The 16,975-nt window shown below is 43.1% G+C and overlaps 1 protein-coding gene across 2 annotated transcripts in view; it reads right to left on the bottom strand.

The window, feature by feature from the left end:
• SLC17A8 (solute carrier family 17 member 8) overlaps positions 1-13,374 on the bottom strand; it is a 39,476-nt gene extending 26,102 nt beyond the window's left edge. For both annotated transcript variants that reach the window (XM_044983660.1, XM_044983665.1), the window contains exons 1-2: positions 13,274-13,374; positions 202-454 (exon numbers count right to left, since the gene is read on the bottom strand). In XM_044983660.1, coding sequence (XP_044839595.1) covers positions 202-454; positions 13,274-13,374 — 354 coding nt within the window. The remainder of the gene's footprint in view (positions 1-201; positions 455-13,273) is intronic.
• Positions 13,375-16,975: the final 3,601 nt, after the last annotated feature.

Below are 16,975 nucleotides of genomic sequence, written 5' to 3'. Positions count from 1 at the left end.
ACAAGACCTAAATTCAATTTATGTCTCTGCCACAGACTTCCTGTGTGATCTTGGGTTAGTCTCTCTGTGTCTCCATTTTCCCATCTGCAGTAGCACTTCCCTACCTCACTGGGGTGTTGTGAAGGTAAGTATTTGTGAGGTACTTGGATGGTGCGGTAATGGGGGCCAGATAAGAACAAAGACCAATAGCTGCTTCTTTACCTGAAGCTCTGGTTTTCCATTCACATAGACGGTGCTGTTGTTAACCATTTCCACTATGGCAACACCCAGATTGCACCTAATTCCAAAAGAAATGCAAAAGCCCAGACCACTCATCATGGCGATGATGTAGCGCTTGGGTAGTCCACAGCAATAGCAGTCACATAGGGGAGGTTTGTGAGTGGTTGCCAACACAGGCCTTCCCTCTTCAGTCAATTCAATGTGGTCGTCTTCTGTGTTGGTTCCATCAATTTTTCTAAAAGGATAAGAAGGAGAAAAGGAAAATCTATTATTCTGTCAGTAAAACTCTTTCATATGTGCCTGGCAGCAACACACTCTAATCGGACACTACAGCTATATCCTTATAAGAGATTTAATTCTTGCTATAATGCAGTGAATTAAAAATCAGTTATACTTTTAAAGGGCTCTATCTTCAAAAGCTGCCTGAAATTTTTGCATGTGCAACCTTCCAAGTCCATAGACCCACATCAGGTAGTTGGACATCTAACCGGCCAGATGCTGATGCAAATGCTGTTTGCAAGCACAAATATGGAAGCTGTGTTGAGGTTATCAGAAATGACGAACTTCACAAAGGAAAATAAAACACATTGCTAATGTTCTCCATGTTAACCATAATTACCAAATGTTGTAAATTATACCGGAAGCGCACACGAAGCTCTTTTTATCTGTAGATCTCAAAGTACTATACAAAAAGAGGGAGTTATTAGCCACATTTTACAGATGGTTTTGTAACTGTAGGGGTCCTGACCCAAAAAGCAGCTGTGGGGGTGGTCGCGAGGTTACTGTAGGAGGGGCTGCGGTACTGCTACCCTTACTCCTCAGCGGCTGCTGGTGGTGGCACTGCCTTCAAAGCTGGGCAGCTAGACAGCGGCAGCTGCAGGCTGGGAGCTCAGTTCTGAAGGCAGAGCTGCAGCCAGAAGCAGTGGAAAAGTAAGGATGGTATGGTATGGTATTGCCATAGGCGGCTGGTGAACTGCCAGGTGGGGAACACTAGCCCCCAACCGGTCCCTCCCCCCGCACCTGAGGACTCGCCCTCCTTCCCCCAGCCACCGGCCCCTGCCTCAGCCCCAGAGTGCCGGGCAGGTGGGCCAGCAGTGCAGTCACTGAGAACAGGGCAGGCGGATAGTGCGTGGCCCCCCCCAACCCCAGCCCCGGAGCACAGGGCAGGCAGGTGATGCGTGGCCCGCCCCCAAGCATGAGCCAGTGGTGCGGCCCCCAAAAGCAGGGCGGGTGGGCAGGCATCTTGCGGCCCCATCCCCTGGCCTGCTGAGCACAGAGTGGGTCAGGCGTGGGCCCCTCTGGCTCCCAGAGTGCAGAGTGTGTGGGCCCCCCTTTCCAGCCCCAGTGCCTCCAGCCCTCCCCCCCCAAGCGCCAAGCGACACGGCCTCAGCACCCTGGGGCCCCCAGCCACCCCAAGTCCCGGACACCCCAGCCTCAGCAGACTTCCCTGAAGAGGAGCAGCCTGTCTGGGCTGGGCAGGGGGAAGGACAAGCAGGATGTGGCTCACTCAGGGAGGCATGTGGGTGGGGCCATGCTGGGCTGTTTGGAAAGGCAAAGCCACCCCAGCCGCCCATGGGTATTGCCACCCTTACTTCTGCGCTGCTGCCTGCAGAGCGGGGCCCTCCGTTAGCAGCTGCCACTCTCCATCCACCCAGCTCGGAAGGCAGCAGCGCACAAGTAAGGGTGGCCTGGTATGGTATTGCCACCCTTACTTCTGTGCTGCCGCTGCTGGCGGGGCGCTGCCTTCAGAGATTGTCCCCTGGCCAACAGTCGCTGGTCTCCAGCTGCCCAGCTCTGAAGGCAGAGCAGAAGTAAGGATGGCAATACCGTGACCACCCCCTGCAACTCTCCTTTGGGTCAGGACCCCCAGTTTGACAAACGTTGGTCTCCTCTTGTGAAATCTGTATAGTATAGGGTAAAAGCACACAAAAGACCAGATTTCATGGCGGGAGACCAGATTTCACAGTCCATGATGCATTTTTCATGGCCATGAATTTGGTAGGGCCCTACTCATTATAGAACACACCACCCGCTTTGGGTGTCTGCCCTGTTTTCTGACAGTCGTCCCTGAGATTGGCACTCACAAACAGAATGACAGAGCATTACTCAGCTCTCTAGACCTGTTTCAGTTTCAAATAATTTTTTTTTTGGAAAGAAGGCATGAAGAGTATTCAGGTTACACTATTATACAAATATCTGGATACCATTTACAAAAACTTCCCAATACATGTGGCGCATAATTTGTCTAATACAAAAATGGTGTAACACCTCTTAACAACAACCTTTCTGGGCACTCTCAGATTGCTCTAATACAGTGTGTCTCAGCGTTTTCAGATGGGCAACCCCCTTATTCAATATCAAAAATGTTCGTGCCATCCTTGCATGTATTATAAAAGTAAGAGTAAAAAGTGTATCAATACTAACAATTTATTTGTGTGCGTGTTTTCAGAGGTTGACGGAATACTAGAACCTGAAGGGTAAGGATGTGCAGGGAGTGGGGAAGCAAGATTTTCTTTGCTTTCAATTGTTATCAAACCCTCCTGAGCCCTCGAGGGTCATGACCAAACAGTGGAGAGACACTGCTCTAAGACATTCTTCTCCCCCTATTTGTTCAGACAAAACAACTTTGCTTTATTTAGTGCATCATCTCTTCTGATGAATTCATAGCTATCAGAAGTATTAATTCTTCTGGGCAATGACTGCAACAGCTTACAGCACTTAACACCATAAGGGCCCTGTCTTGATGGAGGCTCTGGGTTCTTCAGTAATGTAAGCAGGGGTTAACTTAAAGGACTTACAGATATGCAGGGCGGCCAGAGTCCTGGGCAAGGTGGGGGGGCAGCTCTGGGCCCTCGGAAGGAGCATGGCCTCAGGCAGAAGGGGCAGAGTTAGGGCCAGACTCCCTCAGCCAGGCCTTCAGCGCTGCCCAGCCTATGCCGCCAGGGGCTCTGGTGATGATTTAAAGGGTCTGGGGCTCTGGCTGCAGCCGGGAGCCCCAGGCCTTTTTAAATCACTGGGCCCCGGGGCAGCTGCCCCTTTTGCACCCTCCCCCGCGTCAGCGACCCTGCTGGTATGTTGCTTAAAGCACTAACGCTGGCTGCGTACCAGCCCATACCAGCAGCCACTTTCTAACCAGTATGCCGTACCAGCACGTACTGGCTTACATTCACCTCTGAATGTAAGTATTAGAAAACAACAACAACTTGTGGGGGATATTTTTCCCCACTTCCTGTGAACTCAGTGCTGGTGAAAAGTGCCAAACTGGCAGCCTGGAGCTCCCAAGCCCTCTGTTCAGCCACATGAAAGATCCAGTGTCTGCAGTGACACTGCAAACTGTTCCTATATCATGCCTTGAGCGTGCTTTGAAGGGTAAGAAAATAATTTAATCTCCTGGACCTAGCCTCTCTGCTGAGATTGCCTGTTGTGCGGATACATTTTGTGATGTACACACCTGTCCACTGCAACCAGCTTGAAACTTAATTCACAGTCGGCAATAAACCACCATTAAATAATAACAATTTATTGTCCCGGGCTGGATTTGACCCAGTGAGCTAGTGGTGACAGGTCCACTTCCACAGCTCACTTAAAATTCCCCTTAAATCCAGTGGTTCCCAGCCTTCTCCTGGAGGAGCCCCCATCGTGCTGGCATGATTGGCAGATGTGCCTCCCTCCACTGTGCTTCCTCACACTGTGCCCTGGCACCATTCCTGCAATCTCATTTTCTGTCTCCTGGCCTTTAGTCCTTTCTTTTTCCTTTGCATCTTTTACATGTGTGTGTGTTGTGTGCATGTGCATTCTAATTCTTCTTCCTCTGCTCGGTTGCTTTGTCTCTCCCTCCTGGATCCCCATTCACTAGAAGGCACTATGCTATCTGGGTTGGAGGCAGCTATTGGTGGCTGCATGGGGCCGGACTATATGTGCTCCCTTGGGCCAGGGAGAGATTAGTACTCTACGTGCAAACTATTCCTGTGGCTGGTTGCTTTAGGGGTCATTGTGGAAGCAGGGCCGCCCAGAGGATTCCGGGGGCCCGGGGTCTTGGGCGGTGGGGGGCCCCCGCTTCAGCGGTAAGTCGGCGCGAGGGGGGGTCCTTCCGTTCCGGGACCCACCGCCAAAGTGCCCCAAAGACCCACGGCGGGGACCCCCCGCCGCCGAATTACCGCCAAAGCGGGACCCATCGCCAAAGTGCAGCCCCCACCGCGGGTCTTCGGGGCACTTCGGCGGCGGGTCCCGGAACGGAAGGACCCCCCCAGCCGCCGAATTACTGCCAAAGACCTGGCTGCACTCCGGTGGCGGGACCTGCTTCGGCAATAATTCGGCGGCAGGGGGGGTCCTTCTGTCCCGGAGAGGAAGGACCCCCCGCCAGCGAAGACCGGGAGCGAAGAAGCTCCGGGGGCCCGGGCCTGGGCCCCATGAGAGTTTTCTGGGGCCCCCGGAACTAGTGAAGGACCCCGCTCCAGGGGCCCCGAAAAACTCTCATGGGGGCCCCTGCTGGGCCCGGGGCCTGGGGCAAATTGCCCCTCCCTCTGGGCGGCCCTGTGTGGAAGTAGGGAAGGAAGCTGAGTGACTTTCAGGGAGCCAACTGCTGCTTCAACTATCATCACATGAGCACATTTGCAATGAGAGTTGGAGCTGATCTGGGGTTATTCAGCTTTCTCCCCCTCCTTTGCTCTTCTCCTAGGTCCTGAGCCCCATGGCTAAACCTTCCTCTTCCCCAAGGTGGCCTGTCCTCCATTGCTGGGAAGCACAACCCTAAGCCACCCCCCGATCAGAAATCATTAAGCCAAGAGAGCATTTTCTGTTCAGCTTAAACTATTGATAAAAGAAACGTCTTTAAAACCAAACCTCATTTGGCTCATGATTGTATTTACATTAACTATTGTTAGTATTATTCCTTTCAAAGCACTCTTCTATTTCAGATAATACTCCTGACCCTAGCATAAGTGCGTCAAATCTCTTACATTTAGACAATGCTGTTATATAGGACATTGCTTTCCAATCCAACCAGAAGCAGGAATTTTTAGAAATATTGAAAAAAAAATACCGTTAGTGTGAGATTTCCAACCACATTTTGCAGACCGAAGAGGTGTGAATAAGTTTTGGAAAAGCATCTTTACTTTGGGGGATTCATCAGAGCTCCGCACCTCTTGCTATTCACCCAACATAAAACTATACATAGCAAAATTGAATCTTAAAATCTAGCTAAGCAAGGATTTTCATGTTTAGCCAAACTAAAAAGTTGCAAAACCAACTCACATAACATTCTAGTACTTGTCTTTTCAACAGCAAGTTCATTTTTCTGTGGTCATGCAGCTCATATTCCTCACGCCCAACCTATAAGAATATCGGTGGTAGAACTGCTAGTAACGTTAAGAGGAGAATGAACTTTAAGTGCACTCTCTATACGTAAGCTAAATTTTTCCTTTCCCAACATTAACTTTTTATTCATTGCTTTAAAATGGTGGATTTGGGCCTTAGGGCCCCAATCCATCAAAACACTTAAATGCACGATTAACTTTGAACATATGAAGCAGCAAAGAGTCCTGTGGCACCTTATAGACTAACAGATGTTTTGCAGCATGAGCTTTCGTGGGTGAATACCCACTTCTTCGGATGCAAGTCTTGCATCCAAAGAAGTGGGTATTCACCCACGAAAGCTCATGCTGCAAAACGTCTGTTAGTCTATAAGGTGCCACAGGACTCTTTGCTGCTTCTACAGAACCAGACTAACATGGCTACCCCTCTGATATTTGAACATTTTATGTTATTTTGTCACCTGGAAATTGGCTCTGAAATGAGACTCAGAATATGACTCTCTTTGCATCTGCTGAGGAGTTACTATTGAAGGATTTTATCACTGTGAAATGAGGAGCAGAATTACTTATAAACTCCGAGGTGCTTTGCAAGATTATGAAATGGTTTAACTCTTTCTGATAAGAGCTAGTTATTTCCTTCTTCCAGGTACCCGGTCTGTAGCATATTTGCAGTACATCACTCTTCTATTTTCCCTTGTTAATATCTCCTGCTGTATAGCCAGTTCAGAGACAGGAAGTGAATAGCCAGCCAACAACAATGTGCTGAGGCTAAGAAAAAGCCTTTAAAGCCTGGAGCTTCACAGCTCAGAAGACCCTGGGGAAGGAAACATTCAGGGTGAAGATAAGGAAGTAGCTCCTGGCAGAGAGAGGTATCACCTTTGGCTGATGTTCATTCATATAAAACAGTAAAAAAAAGTATTTGATATTTCGCATAATTCTCAGATAAGATGTCACAGTGATCTTGGTCTGGTTGCTTAAGAAATGGCTAATTTACACCATTCCATAGGCTTTAGGGGCTTGTCAGAACTGTTTACTCACAGTCCAAATAACCTCTGTAATTACGGGAAATGATTAAAACAGAACTAATTTCATACACAAAACTGTGCTGAGGGCCATCCTGCTGGCACAAGGCAACTTCAACTTAACTGTAGCTTGCTACATTTTTTTAAATAATCAATTCTTCTCAAAACTAACTAAACTTGCTCGTCAGAAGTAGGCATGTCCCGTTCCCCCCCCCCCCAGCCCCCGCTTTCAATAGACACAAGAGTAGAATTCAGAGTTTGAAAAAGTGGAGATTCCTGAACAAAAAGCCATAGCAGATCTTACATATTTTGTATTTAAATGATGAGTTTGTTTCCTGATTATTTTGGGCTCATGTAAAAGAAATGGTTGTGTCACTTATGTGAACAATATGAAGTTGCTTTTTCAACACTCAGCATTAAAATATAGCTGTCTGCCGGTGGAACCTCCATAGCATCTCTTAGCTGGGTGTGTGGCAGAGAAGCTGTTCTAGAGACAACACATTTAAATCTTGGAGAAATTCAAGGGCCCTTTTGAACCTTCAGTCCTGCCAAAGCTTTAACAGCACCATAGCTGTAACCGTACCGATTGCTTCTATTCCGTTACCACACTGAAATCAGATACAGAGAAATCTTGCAACAACACATGCAGGTGGGCTGTCTCCAGCTGATCTACCTGTAGCTAGTTGAAGCATCCTGGGAGAGCTGTAATGCCTTAAGCATAACATCCTCCTGACCACTATAACTTTAACCTACCATCCCTCCCTAACCAGCATGAAGTGTCCCACGCAAAAGACTGTGCAAATCCATAATGCAAAAATAGCTTTAGCAGTTTCCTATTGATTTTACCATATCCTTTAAAACATGAGATTTCATTTAAAAACTCTGAAGTCTCTACCCTTTGCAATGATGTATCATCACACACTGTATGGCTCATGTTCTCACTGTAACACAAAATTTTAACTCCAGCCTCAGACTTACCCATGTCATAAACAACGTGTCAATGTCCACCATTGCATGGATTTCTAAGAGATCGTGATAAGGTTGGAGTTAAAAAATTGTTGTATAGTGCTATCACAAAGAATGTAGGATGTGTAAATGTTGGAGTTGTTTAGACTTCTAGACAAAGGATCAGAGTTTGTCAGTAAAAGTAGTGTGTGCAAATTAAGATATATTCTAGGAGGACACATTCAATGGACAGTTTCTTGCTTTTAAGGGATTGTGTGGGTTGGTTTGCCCCTTAAGCAACTGGTTTTAATTACTTTTTTCCTTTTGGGGGAATTGTATGTAAAAGTGAAATTGATCAGTCTGGTTTCATTGTCCAAGCTGAGTGAAACGCCAAAAGTAAACAACCACAGAAAGTGAAAAGGTTAAATTATTAAGACTGCTGTGATGTAAAAGTAGTTATTAGTAAGTCAAAGTATGTATCAGAGGGGTAGCCGTGTTAGTCTGGATCTGTAAAAGCAGCAAAGAGTCTTGTGGCACCTTATAGACTAACAGACGTTTTGGAGCATGAGCTTTTGTGGGTGAATACCCTCTTCGTCAGATGCAAGACGATGTCACAGTGACCTTGGTCTGGTTGCTTAAGAAATGGCTAATTTACACCATTCCATAGGCTTTGCATCTTGCACTTGCATCCGACGAAGTGGGTATTCACCCACGAAAGCTCATGCTCCAATACGTCTGTTAGTCTATAAGGTGCCACAAGACTCTTTGCTGCTTTCAAAGTATGTAATTATCTTCTTTTGACAATCTAGGTCAGAAGTTATTGATCAATAAAGTAAATATTTCAAGGAATTTTCTTTTGCCTGCCTCTCACTCTACTTTCTTGGAAGAGATAAGATTTTAAGTAACAGCAGTATTTTGGGCAGCTGGCATAGATGAGATGTGCAAAGCTGAACCATCTGTTCACACCTATATCTTTTCAGCTGACTGACATAGACATGAAAACATTCCTTTGACCCAAGACTCAGTGTTAAAAGTAGTGCTTAGTGAACCAGGAAAACTAGGACCTTGGTGCTTCCACTTTTACTATGGACTTTAATGAGAGCCTGACTGGGCCCTGAGAAGATATAGGTAGAATATTCAGAACTCCCTTATAGCAAAGTAGCCCAATTTAAAAATATGTGTATGCCTTACATCTGAGGTATATTGCAAGATGCTTCAGAATACATGCAATGCCCTATTTTGTCTAGTTTAATTTGAAGAGTGTGCTGTAGGATGTTGTTCCACCTGGGCTCATACTGTCCATGATCACCCCATATATCACTCCATTTCTTTGCCCTTCACACTATTTTTTTTTTCTTTTTGGGATTAAGTTCTGAAAAATAAAATATGAGAATGAACATTTGGACATCGAGCCTGGATGGGCATATTTCCACAAGGCATGGTCTCGCACACTTACTAGCCCTTTGTACGCTGGTACTTCCTAAAATTCAGAAACAAAATGGTGGTTACAACAATAATTTAAAATAGGGCTTTGTTTAAAACACATTTGTGGCCACCTGGCATGCATGACCTCTCTCTCTACACAGCCCCTGGATTTTAAGGCTATTCCCAGTTGTGCATTGTAAATTATTCATCTTCAGATCTGATCATGTTTCTTCTTGAGGGACTGCCAAGCTTTCACCCCTTCAGTCTTATCTTGCCTTGTCTTCTGCCCTACCTCCCTGCATGCAGAGCCTTGGGCCTTAGGCTTTACTCACTTGTTCCATATAGGTGGATAGTCCCATTCGGGAAGAGGAGCAAGCAAAGAACACTCCACATCTCCTCTCCAGTGGGAAGGTTCCACTCCTCTCAACTGGGACTACACGTGGGTCCAAGCCAGAAGAGGGCTTAATGCTGCATGCTGGGATGCATTTGCCAGTATAGGTCAGACTTACTATACAAAAGTCTCTTGGGTTTTCTTACAAGCCTTCTTAAAGATTGATTTTCATCATTTATGAAGGATTATTTTCAGATGTTCAGAAATGTCCCCTTTTAGAATGTGTACACTTCTCAGGGGCATTATCCACAGACTTTCAGATTTATTACACATTCATCTACCCTATAGATAGCCATCTAAACTTTTGGACACAATCCACCTGAGAATTTTAAGGATATATGTATCCCAATCTTAAAGTTCATACACAAAATATTTGAAAATCTATTCAAAACAGAACATCAGTATAGCTCCAATATTTAGTGTTCATAGACACTGTACTCATTTATCCATTGCTGCTTTCTCTAGTCATTTTCTTTCATCTTGAACAAGGTCTCTTGATTTTTCATACTTAAAACTACTGATTAAACAGCTTGAATGAACTTTTAACAAGTCCCAAAACTACTAAGAAAAAAATAATTTTTAGAGCAAGTGCACCTTCACCTTGTTGTATTTATTTTGGTGTAGAAACTAAACCACATTTGGCAAAGATAGGCAATCACATAAAAGGAGCAGAATTTAAAGTTTCATTTTTTTAATTATTTAAAATTGCATAGATGCTGTAGTGATGGGAAAATTATAAATACCTACAATAAATTAGATCAGATTGATACATTTCAGAATAACCTTTACATGATACAAGGGGGCTGTAGCAATATGAGACAATTACACAACATTCAAATCTCACATCTTCCTCTTTAACATCATTAACCATCCTCAACACACTCATCAGTTTCATCATGGCAGCAAGAATTAGCAGATTCAGTGTAACCTCAAGCATTCAAATATCAATCAACTGAAACCCTCATTTATCCAAAGGTGAACACAACTTCTGAGGTCTTGTTAGATCACGTGGTATTTGTCCAGGTTCTAGCCATTGATTGCCAACTCTTGGTATAGCAGCACCAGTGCAAAAACCTTAGTGTAGATAGGCAAACCCTATGCAAACTGATTTGCACCACAGCAGCTTACCCCTGTTTCAAGCAGGGGTAAACTACACTGAGTAGCACTATAGCAGATTTGGTTGTCTAAACTAGGGGTGCAGCTATACCAGTGGCTGGTCAAAGATCGCTGAGATCCTCATGGTAGACAAAGCCTGAGATTGTGCTGTAGTATATAACGTTTTCTACTCGGAAAATTTAATACACTGAAGTCCTTAAGTGCATACGTCTGCAGAGTTTAGAAGCTTTGCAGAAGAAAGCCTGTTTTCCTGTGAAATGTAGAAAAGCCTGCAGACTCCTGGCCCCAACACCCATTAATCCAAATCCAGAATCAGCTGAATGAATTTCAGGTGCCCCATTATATTAGGCTAATCAAGAATGTGCTATTATTGCACTTTAAGCTCGTTCTAAATTGGAATGGTTAACGCCATTTCTAAAACCTCTAGCAAAGTTATTCCAACTGACAACAAGCCAACAGCAACTTGAGCTTCCATAAGATCACATAGGAGGAAATTATTTGTGTCAATGGATCTTAAATCGCTAGGATCATTTTAAAATATTTAAATGGAAAGTAGAAGAATACTATTTATACAATTATTTTGAGAAAAAAAATCACACCTTTAACCCATCCTATTTTCCAATGCCCGTAATTTTCTTTACAGGTTGCTAGATAGCAACCTGTAATCAATCATCAACCAAATATTAGAAAATGTATAATATTCTGTGCTGATTTACATACTGTTGAAGTCAGTGTGGTTGGATGGGGAACAAAGTCAAGGCTGAATCTGACCCAGCAAATTACCATAATAAAAGCAAATTTCATATTTTTAGTTTGTGTTTTAAGTAGCAGAGTGTGAAGCTCAAGCTAAACAGCTACATGTTTTAATAGTTTACAGAAGTTTTTCAAACAAACAAACTAGTTTGGGCTCCAGCTATCCCAAGAATAGGCTTTGTCATTAAACTTTCAATGCTTCTTGGTTTGGACCTGGTTATAGACATGGTGAAAATAGCCTTGCATTGTATTTCTCTATTTCCTTTCTCTCCCTTGGCACTAAAATTGGGAAGGACAGAAGCATGTGAACATTTAAAAAGAAAAAGTTTAACAGATTTTTCTCTCTGTCAAATATGGCTTGGTTTGGCTCACTACAAGTTTTGGGCAAAGCTTGGGGCCAGTTCTTACTGATGGATATTTGAACCAGTTTGCCAGCTCTTGTTAGAGTTCAGCAACATTTGGGTAACAAAGACAATTCAAAGCTTGCATGAGTTTTCCACATGGCAACCAAATGCACTGCCAACAAGCCACATGGATATGCCACCTGAATGTTAGACTATAAACCATAAGTACATTTGTTCATATGGATCAGCAGGATTCACAGCAAAATGCCTTGTGATTTAGTTGTATAGCCATGCTCCTTGGTTGTGTGTGTGTGTGTGTGTGTGTGTACGGTTTATATAATTTGCAAGTCAAAAAGCAAATGCCTGGCTTTGTATAAAAGATTGTAAATGGAAAAAAGTTAAGGAGAAACTATACAGGGAATAAATACTGAGTATGCTTCAATGTGTTTACAAGGTGTAGAAGTCCTCACAATAGCAAAAGATATATGAATTCATATTAGTGACTCCTTAAAAAAAAAGCATTCTCTCCCACTCTTCTGCATATATATACACACACACCACAGTGTAATATATAAATTAATTCTATTTTCTTTCTTTCTCTGAATAGAAGACAAGCACAGATGCACCAAGAATTATACCTGGACCAGCACTCCCAACAGAAAAAGCAGAAATTTGATCTTTGTATGTAAAAGCACATACAAACTGAATAGAATAAAATAAATTAAAAATAAATTAAATTGCAAACAGTGGCCTGATCTTGTAAACATTTAAGCATGTGATTAACATTAAGCATGTGAGTAGCACTATTAAAGTTATTGGCACTTTATTATGCATAAAATATGTAAATAAATGAAGTCAATGGAATTATCCATGTCTTTAAAGTTAGCGTGTGTGTAAAGGTTTGCAGGATAGAGGCCTTTACTGATAATGTTACTATTTTGTACTGATATCCATGTTTCTCCTTTACTTATCAATTTGATTCCTTTGTGTGTATAGTTTTTTTGGGGGGGGGGTGTAATTATTATTCAAAAGTAAAAATGTTCAAGCTTTTGTTTTATTTTAAACTTCCAAATTAAGGTGAAAATGGTGAACTTTTTTTCCTGTCCCTAATAAACCCCAGATTCTCTTTTTTCTCTTTCAAACTCCTGTTTGCCCTAGCTAAAATACACACACACACACACACACACACACCCCACATTTTCACTGGATGGCTTTTCTGTTATTGATCAAGGGTAAAATTTTCAGACGTACCTAAGCAATTTAGGAGCCTAAATCTCATTGAAAGTCATTAGGCTTCTAAGTCAATTGGTCATTTTTTAAAATGTTACCCTAAATCTTTTTAAACATCTACCCATAAAGTTTGCATGTCATAATTTGCAATATGACCATCATTTCTCATGCAAGTCAAAAGTAGAAATCACTTCCGTTAAATATTTAAAACTGTGTTTAACTGTGGTCCTTTTTCATGCTCTACATAACACTAGAGTAATGTTTCATAATTTACTTTCAACTCTTGTTCAGCATAACATACTTTATAGTCTATATAGAGTCAATGCTGTAACGTTATTTTATGTACTAATGTTTGTATCTTCTCATGTGCGTGCAGCTATTTTTTCTGCAACCTTAACTCCTATTTTTATTAACAGATTTTTCTTCACATCTTTCCTTTTAATAAACATAACCCCAAAAATTTCTTTAACTAGAACAAAATATGAATCTTTCTTGGATGTTTCCATCAGATTTTACCTTTGCAGATTCCCCAGAGAGTCACTAACAGTGGTCTTCACGTCTTCCTTCCCTGGTTTCAAAAATCTGTCTTTCAGTGAACTAAACCCTTCAAAAGGCATCTTGTCTGTCTTCTAAATAAATCCTTTCGGTTAACAGTTATTCACTGCTGCAGTCATATTTGCTGTTTTCAGACTTGTGGGTCCCTGTTAGTCACCTCGATGATCTCTGGGACAACAACCAGTTGCGCTAGAAAGTAGCCCAGAAGGAAAAATTCAATGCAGATCCTCCAGAACAAGAAAGTCAGGCAGGCAGAGCTCCAGTGTGAAATCTTCTAAGAAGTAAGGGCTCAGCAGCACAACTGCTGCAGCTTCACTGTGTATGTGCTATAGGGGCTGGCACCTGGCAAGGAGGCGGCTAGTCCAAAGGGCTGCAGCTGGAGGAGCTGGAGATGCTGAGGTTCGTATTCCTGGACCTGGTGTCATTGCCTGCACCTCATGCTGACTTGCTCAGTCTCATTCTCCCTCCCTCCTCTCGCTGCCTCTCTCATGCTGAGATCCTATGCAAGGTGATGCTATAGTAACGGACACAAAACCTGTCCTCAAGCCACTCAAGTTTATTAATAGGATCTCATCCAAAGCAAAGGGAAGAAGCAAAGTTTATTAAACATTTACAAGTTCTCTCTGATGCAGGATGGGAATTACAGGCTACAGTTCCCAGTCACTGTTTATCCCCCTGTCCATATGAGCCCCCTGCCCACATGCACCTGCCTGATCTAGGCTCAGAAATGTCTTCCCAAGACATGTCATTTATTATTGATATCACTAGGACCTCAGGCAGGCAAATGCAGAAGAGTTCTAAAGTGCTGCTCTTTGAACAGGCAATAAAAGATTGGCTGTAAATTGGGTTAATTTGTTGTTTTTATTTTAACACAAAGAGGGTGAGGGAAGATGACCCTTTCCCACTCAGCATGGCTTTGCTATGACAACATGTCTTTTCTAGCATTGAGTTCAGACTTTTAACAAAAGCTCTTGTAAAAACGCAACTACCTGGCAAACCCCTAACGCCTGCATGCTACAGGCATTGAGCTGGGGTGACCTGAGACAGCCTGGCTTTTGGCAATGCCTCAGTTGTCAAGCTTTGGTTATGGAAACAAAGGCAAAAATGTTGCCCCTTTTTAGTTGGTGTTGGGATGCTGCATGTTTTGCTTTCCTGGTGATGGTGGGGTGGGGGGACCCAAAACACTCCTGGTTTTGAATTCACAATCAATAGAAAAATAGGTGGATTTATACATTCCAAGATTCCCCTGCTCCCTTGAGATATAAAGTTAAATGAGCAGCCTCTGTGACTGATGGTCGATGCCGCATCAGATGATCAGCAGACAGGGAATTAACTTCCAGATTAGATCTTGCCCAGGTGTAAAGAGTAGCACAAAAGGCAGTGTGGTCAAACGGACAGGGCAATGGGCTAGGACTCAGGAGAACCAGGTTCAACTTCAATTCTCAGCTGTGTCATGGACCTGCTATATGACCTTAAGCAAGTCACCTCACTTCCCCTCCTGTCTTACGTCTGTCTTGTCTATTTAGACGGTAAGCTCTCTCTCTCTTTGTACAATGACTAGCACAATGGGATCCTGATTTCCATTAAAGCCTCTAGGTGCCAAATAATGACTAAAGACCCATAATCTCTGAGGCAAGTCATGGAATGCCTCAAAAGCTGCTCTCGTAGTTGGTGGAGAAGATGCCTCTTGGAAGACAGAGTCTCACTCAGTTGTTAAAAGGCCAGTCAGTAATCTGAGATGAGCTTTTTTGACCTTCATATTCATATAAGGTATTTGCTTCCTTTGCCATCAATTAGACATCTTTTACCTAAAAAAATAAAGCCTCAGGAAGAAGAGATTGTTGGCTGAAAGGTTTTTGTTGCAGAACTAACTGCTTCACTCTTCCTGGTTATAGTCTCCTTCTGCCCTTTAAATAATTATTTTCCTGCTTCTAGGGCAATGACAGGAAACCCCAGGCTCAGAATATCATGTATCAGCCCCCCAAGCAAACATGCAATATAGGAGGGGCCTAGTAGTCAGCCAGCCCCCAGCACATTCCAAATACTTATGCTGTAGGGGATGCAGCAAATCAGCCCCAAAATTGACAAACTACAGGTAGAACCACACAGCAAATGAACATCCCCCATAGCTAAAATTCACAGCATAAATCCATGCAGGTGCTTCCAAATTTCAACTTTTTCCTGCAGACATTTTTCAAGAATCTTTGTAAAACCACAAAATTTGTCACTGGGATTCAAGATCAGGTTTAATACTGAAATTACTTCTAACTCGTTTTATAAAATTGACTAGATTTCAGGATGGCGGGATCCCCTTAAAAATACTGGGCATGGGAATGTCAAAACCACCAATAAGAAATACTGCATTGCTGTATACATACTTTGTACCTTGTTTATAAAGGGAAATCGTGCTTCACCAATCTATTAGAATTCTTTGAGAGTGTCAACAAGTATATGGACAAGGGTGATCCAGTTGACATAGGGTACTTGGACTTTCAGAAAACCATTAACAAGGTGCCTCATCAAAGGCTCTTAAGCAAAGTAATCTGTCAAGGGATAAAAGGGAAGGTTCTCTCATGGATTAGTAACTGGTTAAAAGATAGGAAACAAAGAGTAGGAATAAATGGTCAGTTTTCACAGTGGAGAGAGATAAATAGTGTTTTCCCCAAGGATCTGTGCTGGGACCAGTGCCGTTGCCCATATTCATAATGGATCTGAAAGGGGGTGAACAGTGAGGGGGCAAAATGTGCAGATATACAAAAGTATTTAAGATAGTTAAGTCCAAAGCTGACTGCAATGAGTTATAAAGGGATCTCACAAAACTGGGTGACTGGGCAACATGATTGCATTTATCAACATTGAATTTCAACTGCCAAGTAATGCTGTGACATTTCCAAGGGAACAATCTGGACTGATGGACAGCTGTGTTCCCTCAATTTACCAACCTAGGGTGCCTCTCACACTGCTTCGCTGTGAGAGCAACCACTCCTGGTCTGCTCTCAGAGCCTCCAGCATGTAAATCACTCCTAGCTATATTGTATGAGTGCTATGGCCAGCCACTTATGAATTATACTGCAGAGCCACACCAGCAAATTTCCAGGCCCAGACTTTCCCCCAGAAATGTGCATCTTGTACTGCCCAGTACCCTCCTGGACAATACAAGCTCATATAAAAATCTATCATGTCATTAATATGCACAAATCTTCATATCCCAAATGGAGTTTTAAACACTTCAACCCAACCACATTGGTTTAGATAAAACAATAAAACAAGTTTATTAACTACAGAAAGATAGATTGTAAGTGATTACAAGTAATGAGGCATAAAAGTCAGAATTGGTTACAAAGAAATAAAAAGTAAAATCCAACTAACACCTAATTTAACAAGCTACGTAAATTCAAAGCAAAGTTTCTCTCACCACATGGACTAGTAGTCTTACTGGCTGGAATCCTTTCAGCCAGGATCTTCCCCCAATCTAATGATGCTTCCTTTGTCCTTCATGTGCTGTTGATGCAGTGAGTAGAGATGATTTGGGGCCACTGTTCCTCATTTTGATCCTTTTCCACTTATTTGAGAATTATCTCCAGCTGGGGTTCAGGAGACAGTCTGGGGAGATGGGAAATTCCAGCTGCTTTTTTGCCAAGATGTAAAACAATCACTCACACC

Source organism: Mauremys mutica, chromosome 1 (genome assembly GCF_020497125.1).
Source record: "Mauremys mutica isolate MM-2020 ecotype Southern chromosome 1, ASM2049712v1, whole genome shotgun sequence".
NCBI lineage: Eukaryota > Metazoa > Chordata > Testudines > Geoemydidae > Mauremys > Mauremys mutica.
Note: the sequence above shows the minus strand (reverse complement) of the source record. Positions and strands in the feature narration are given on the sequence as shown.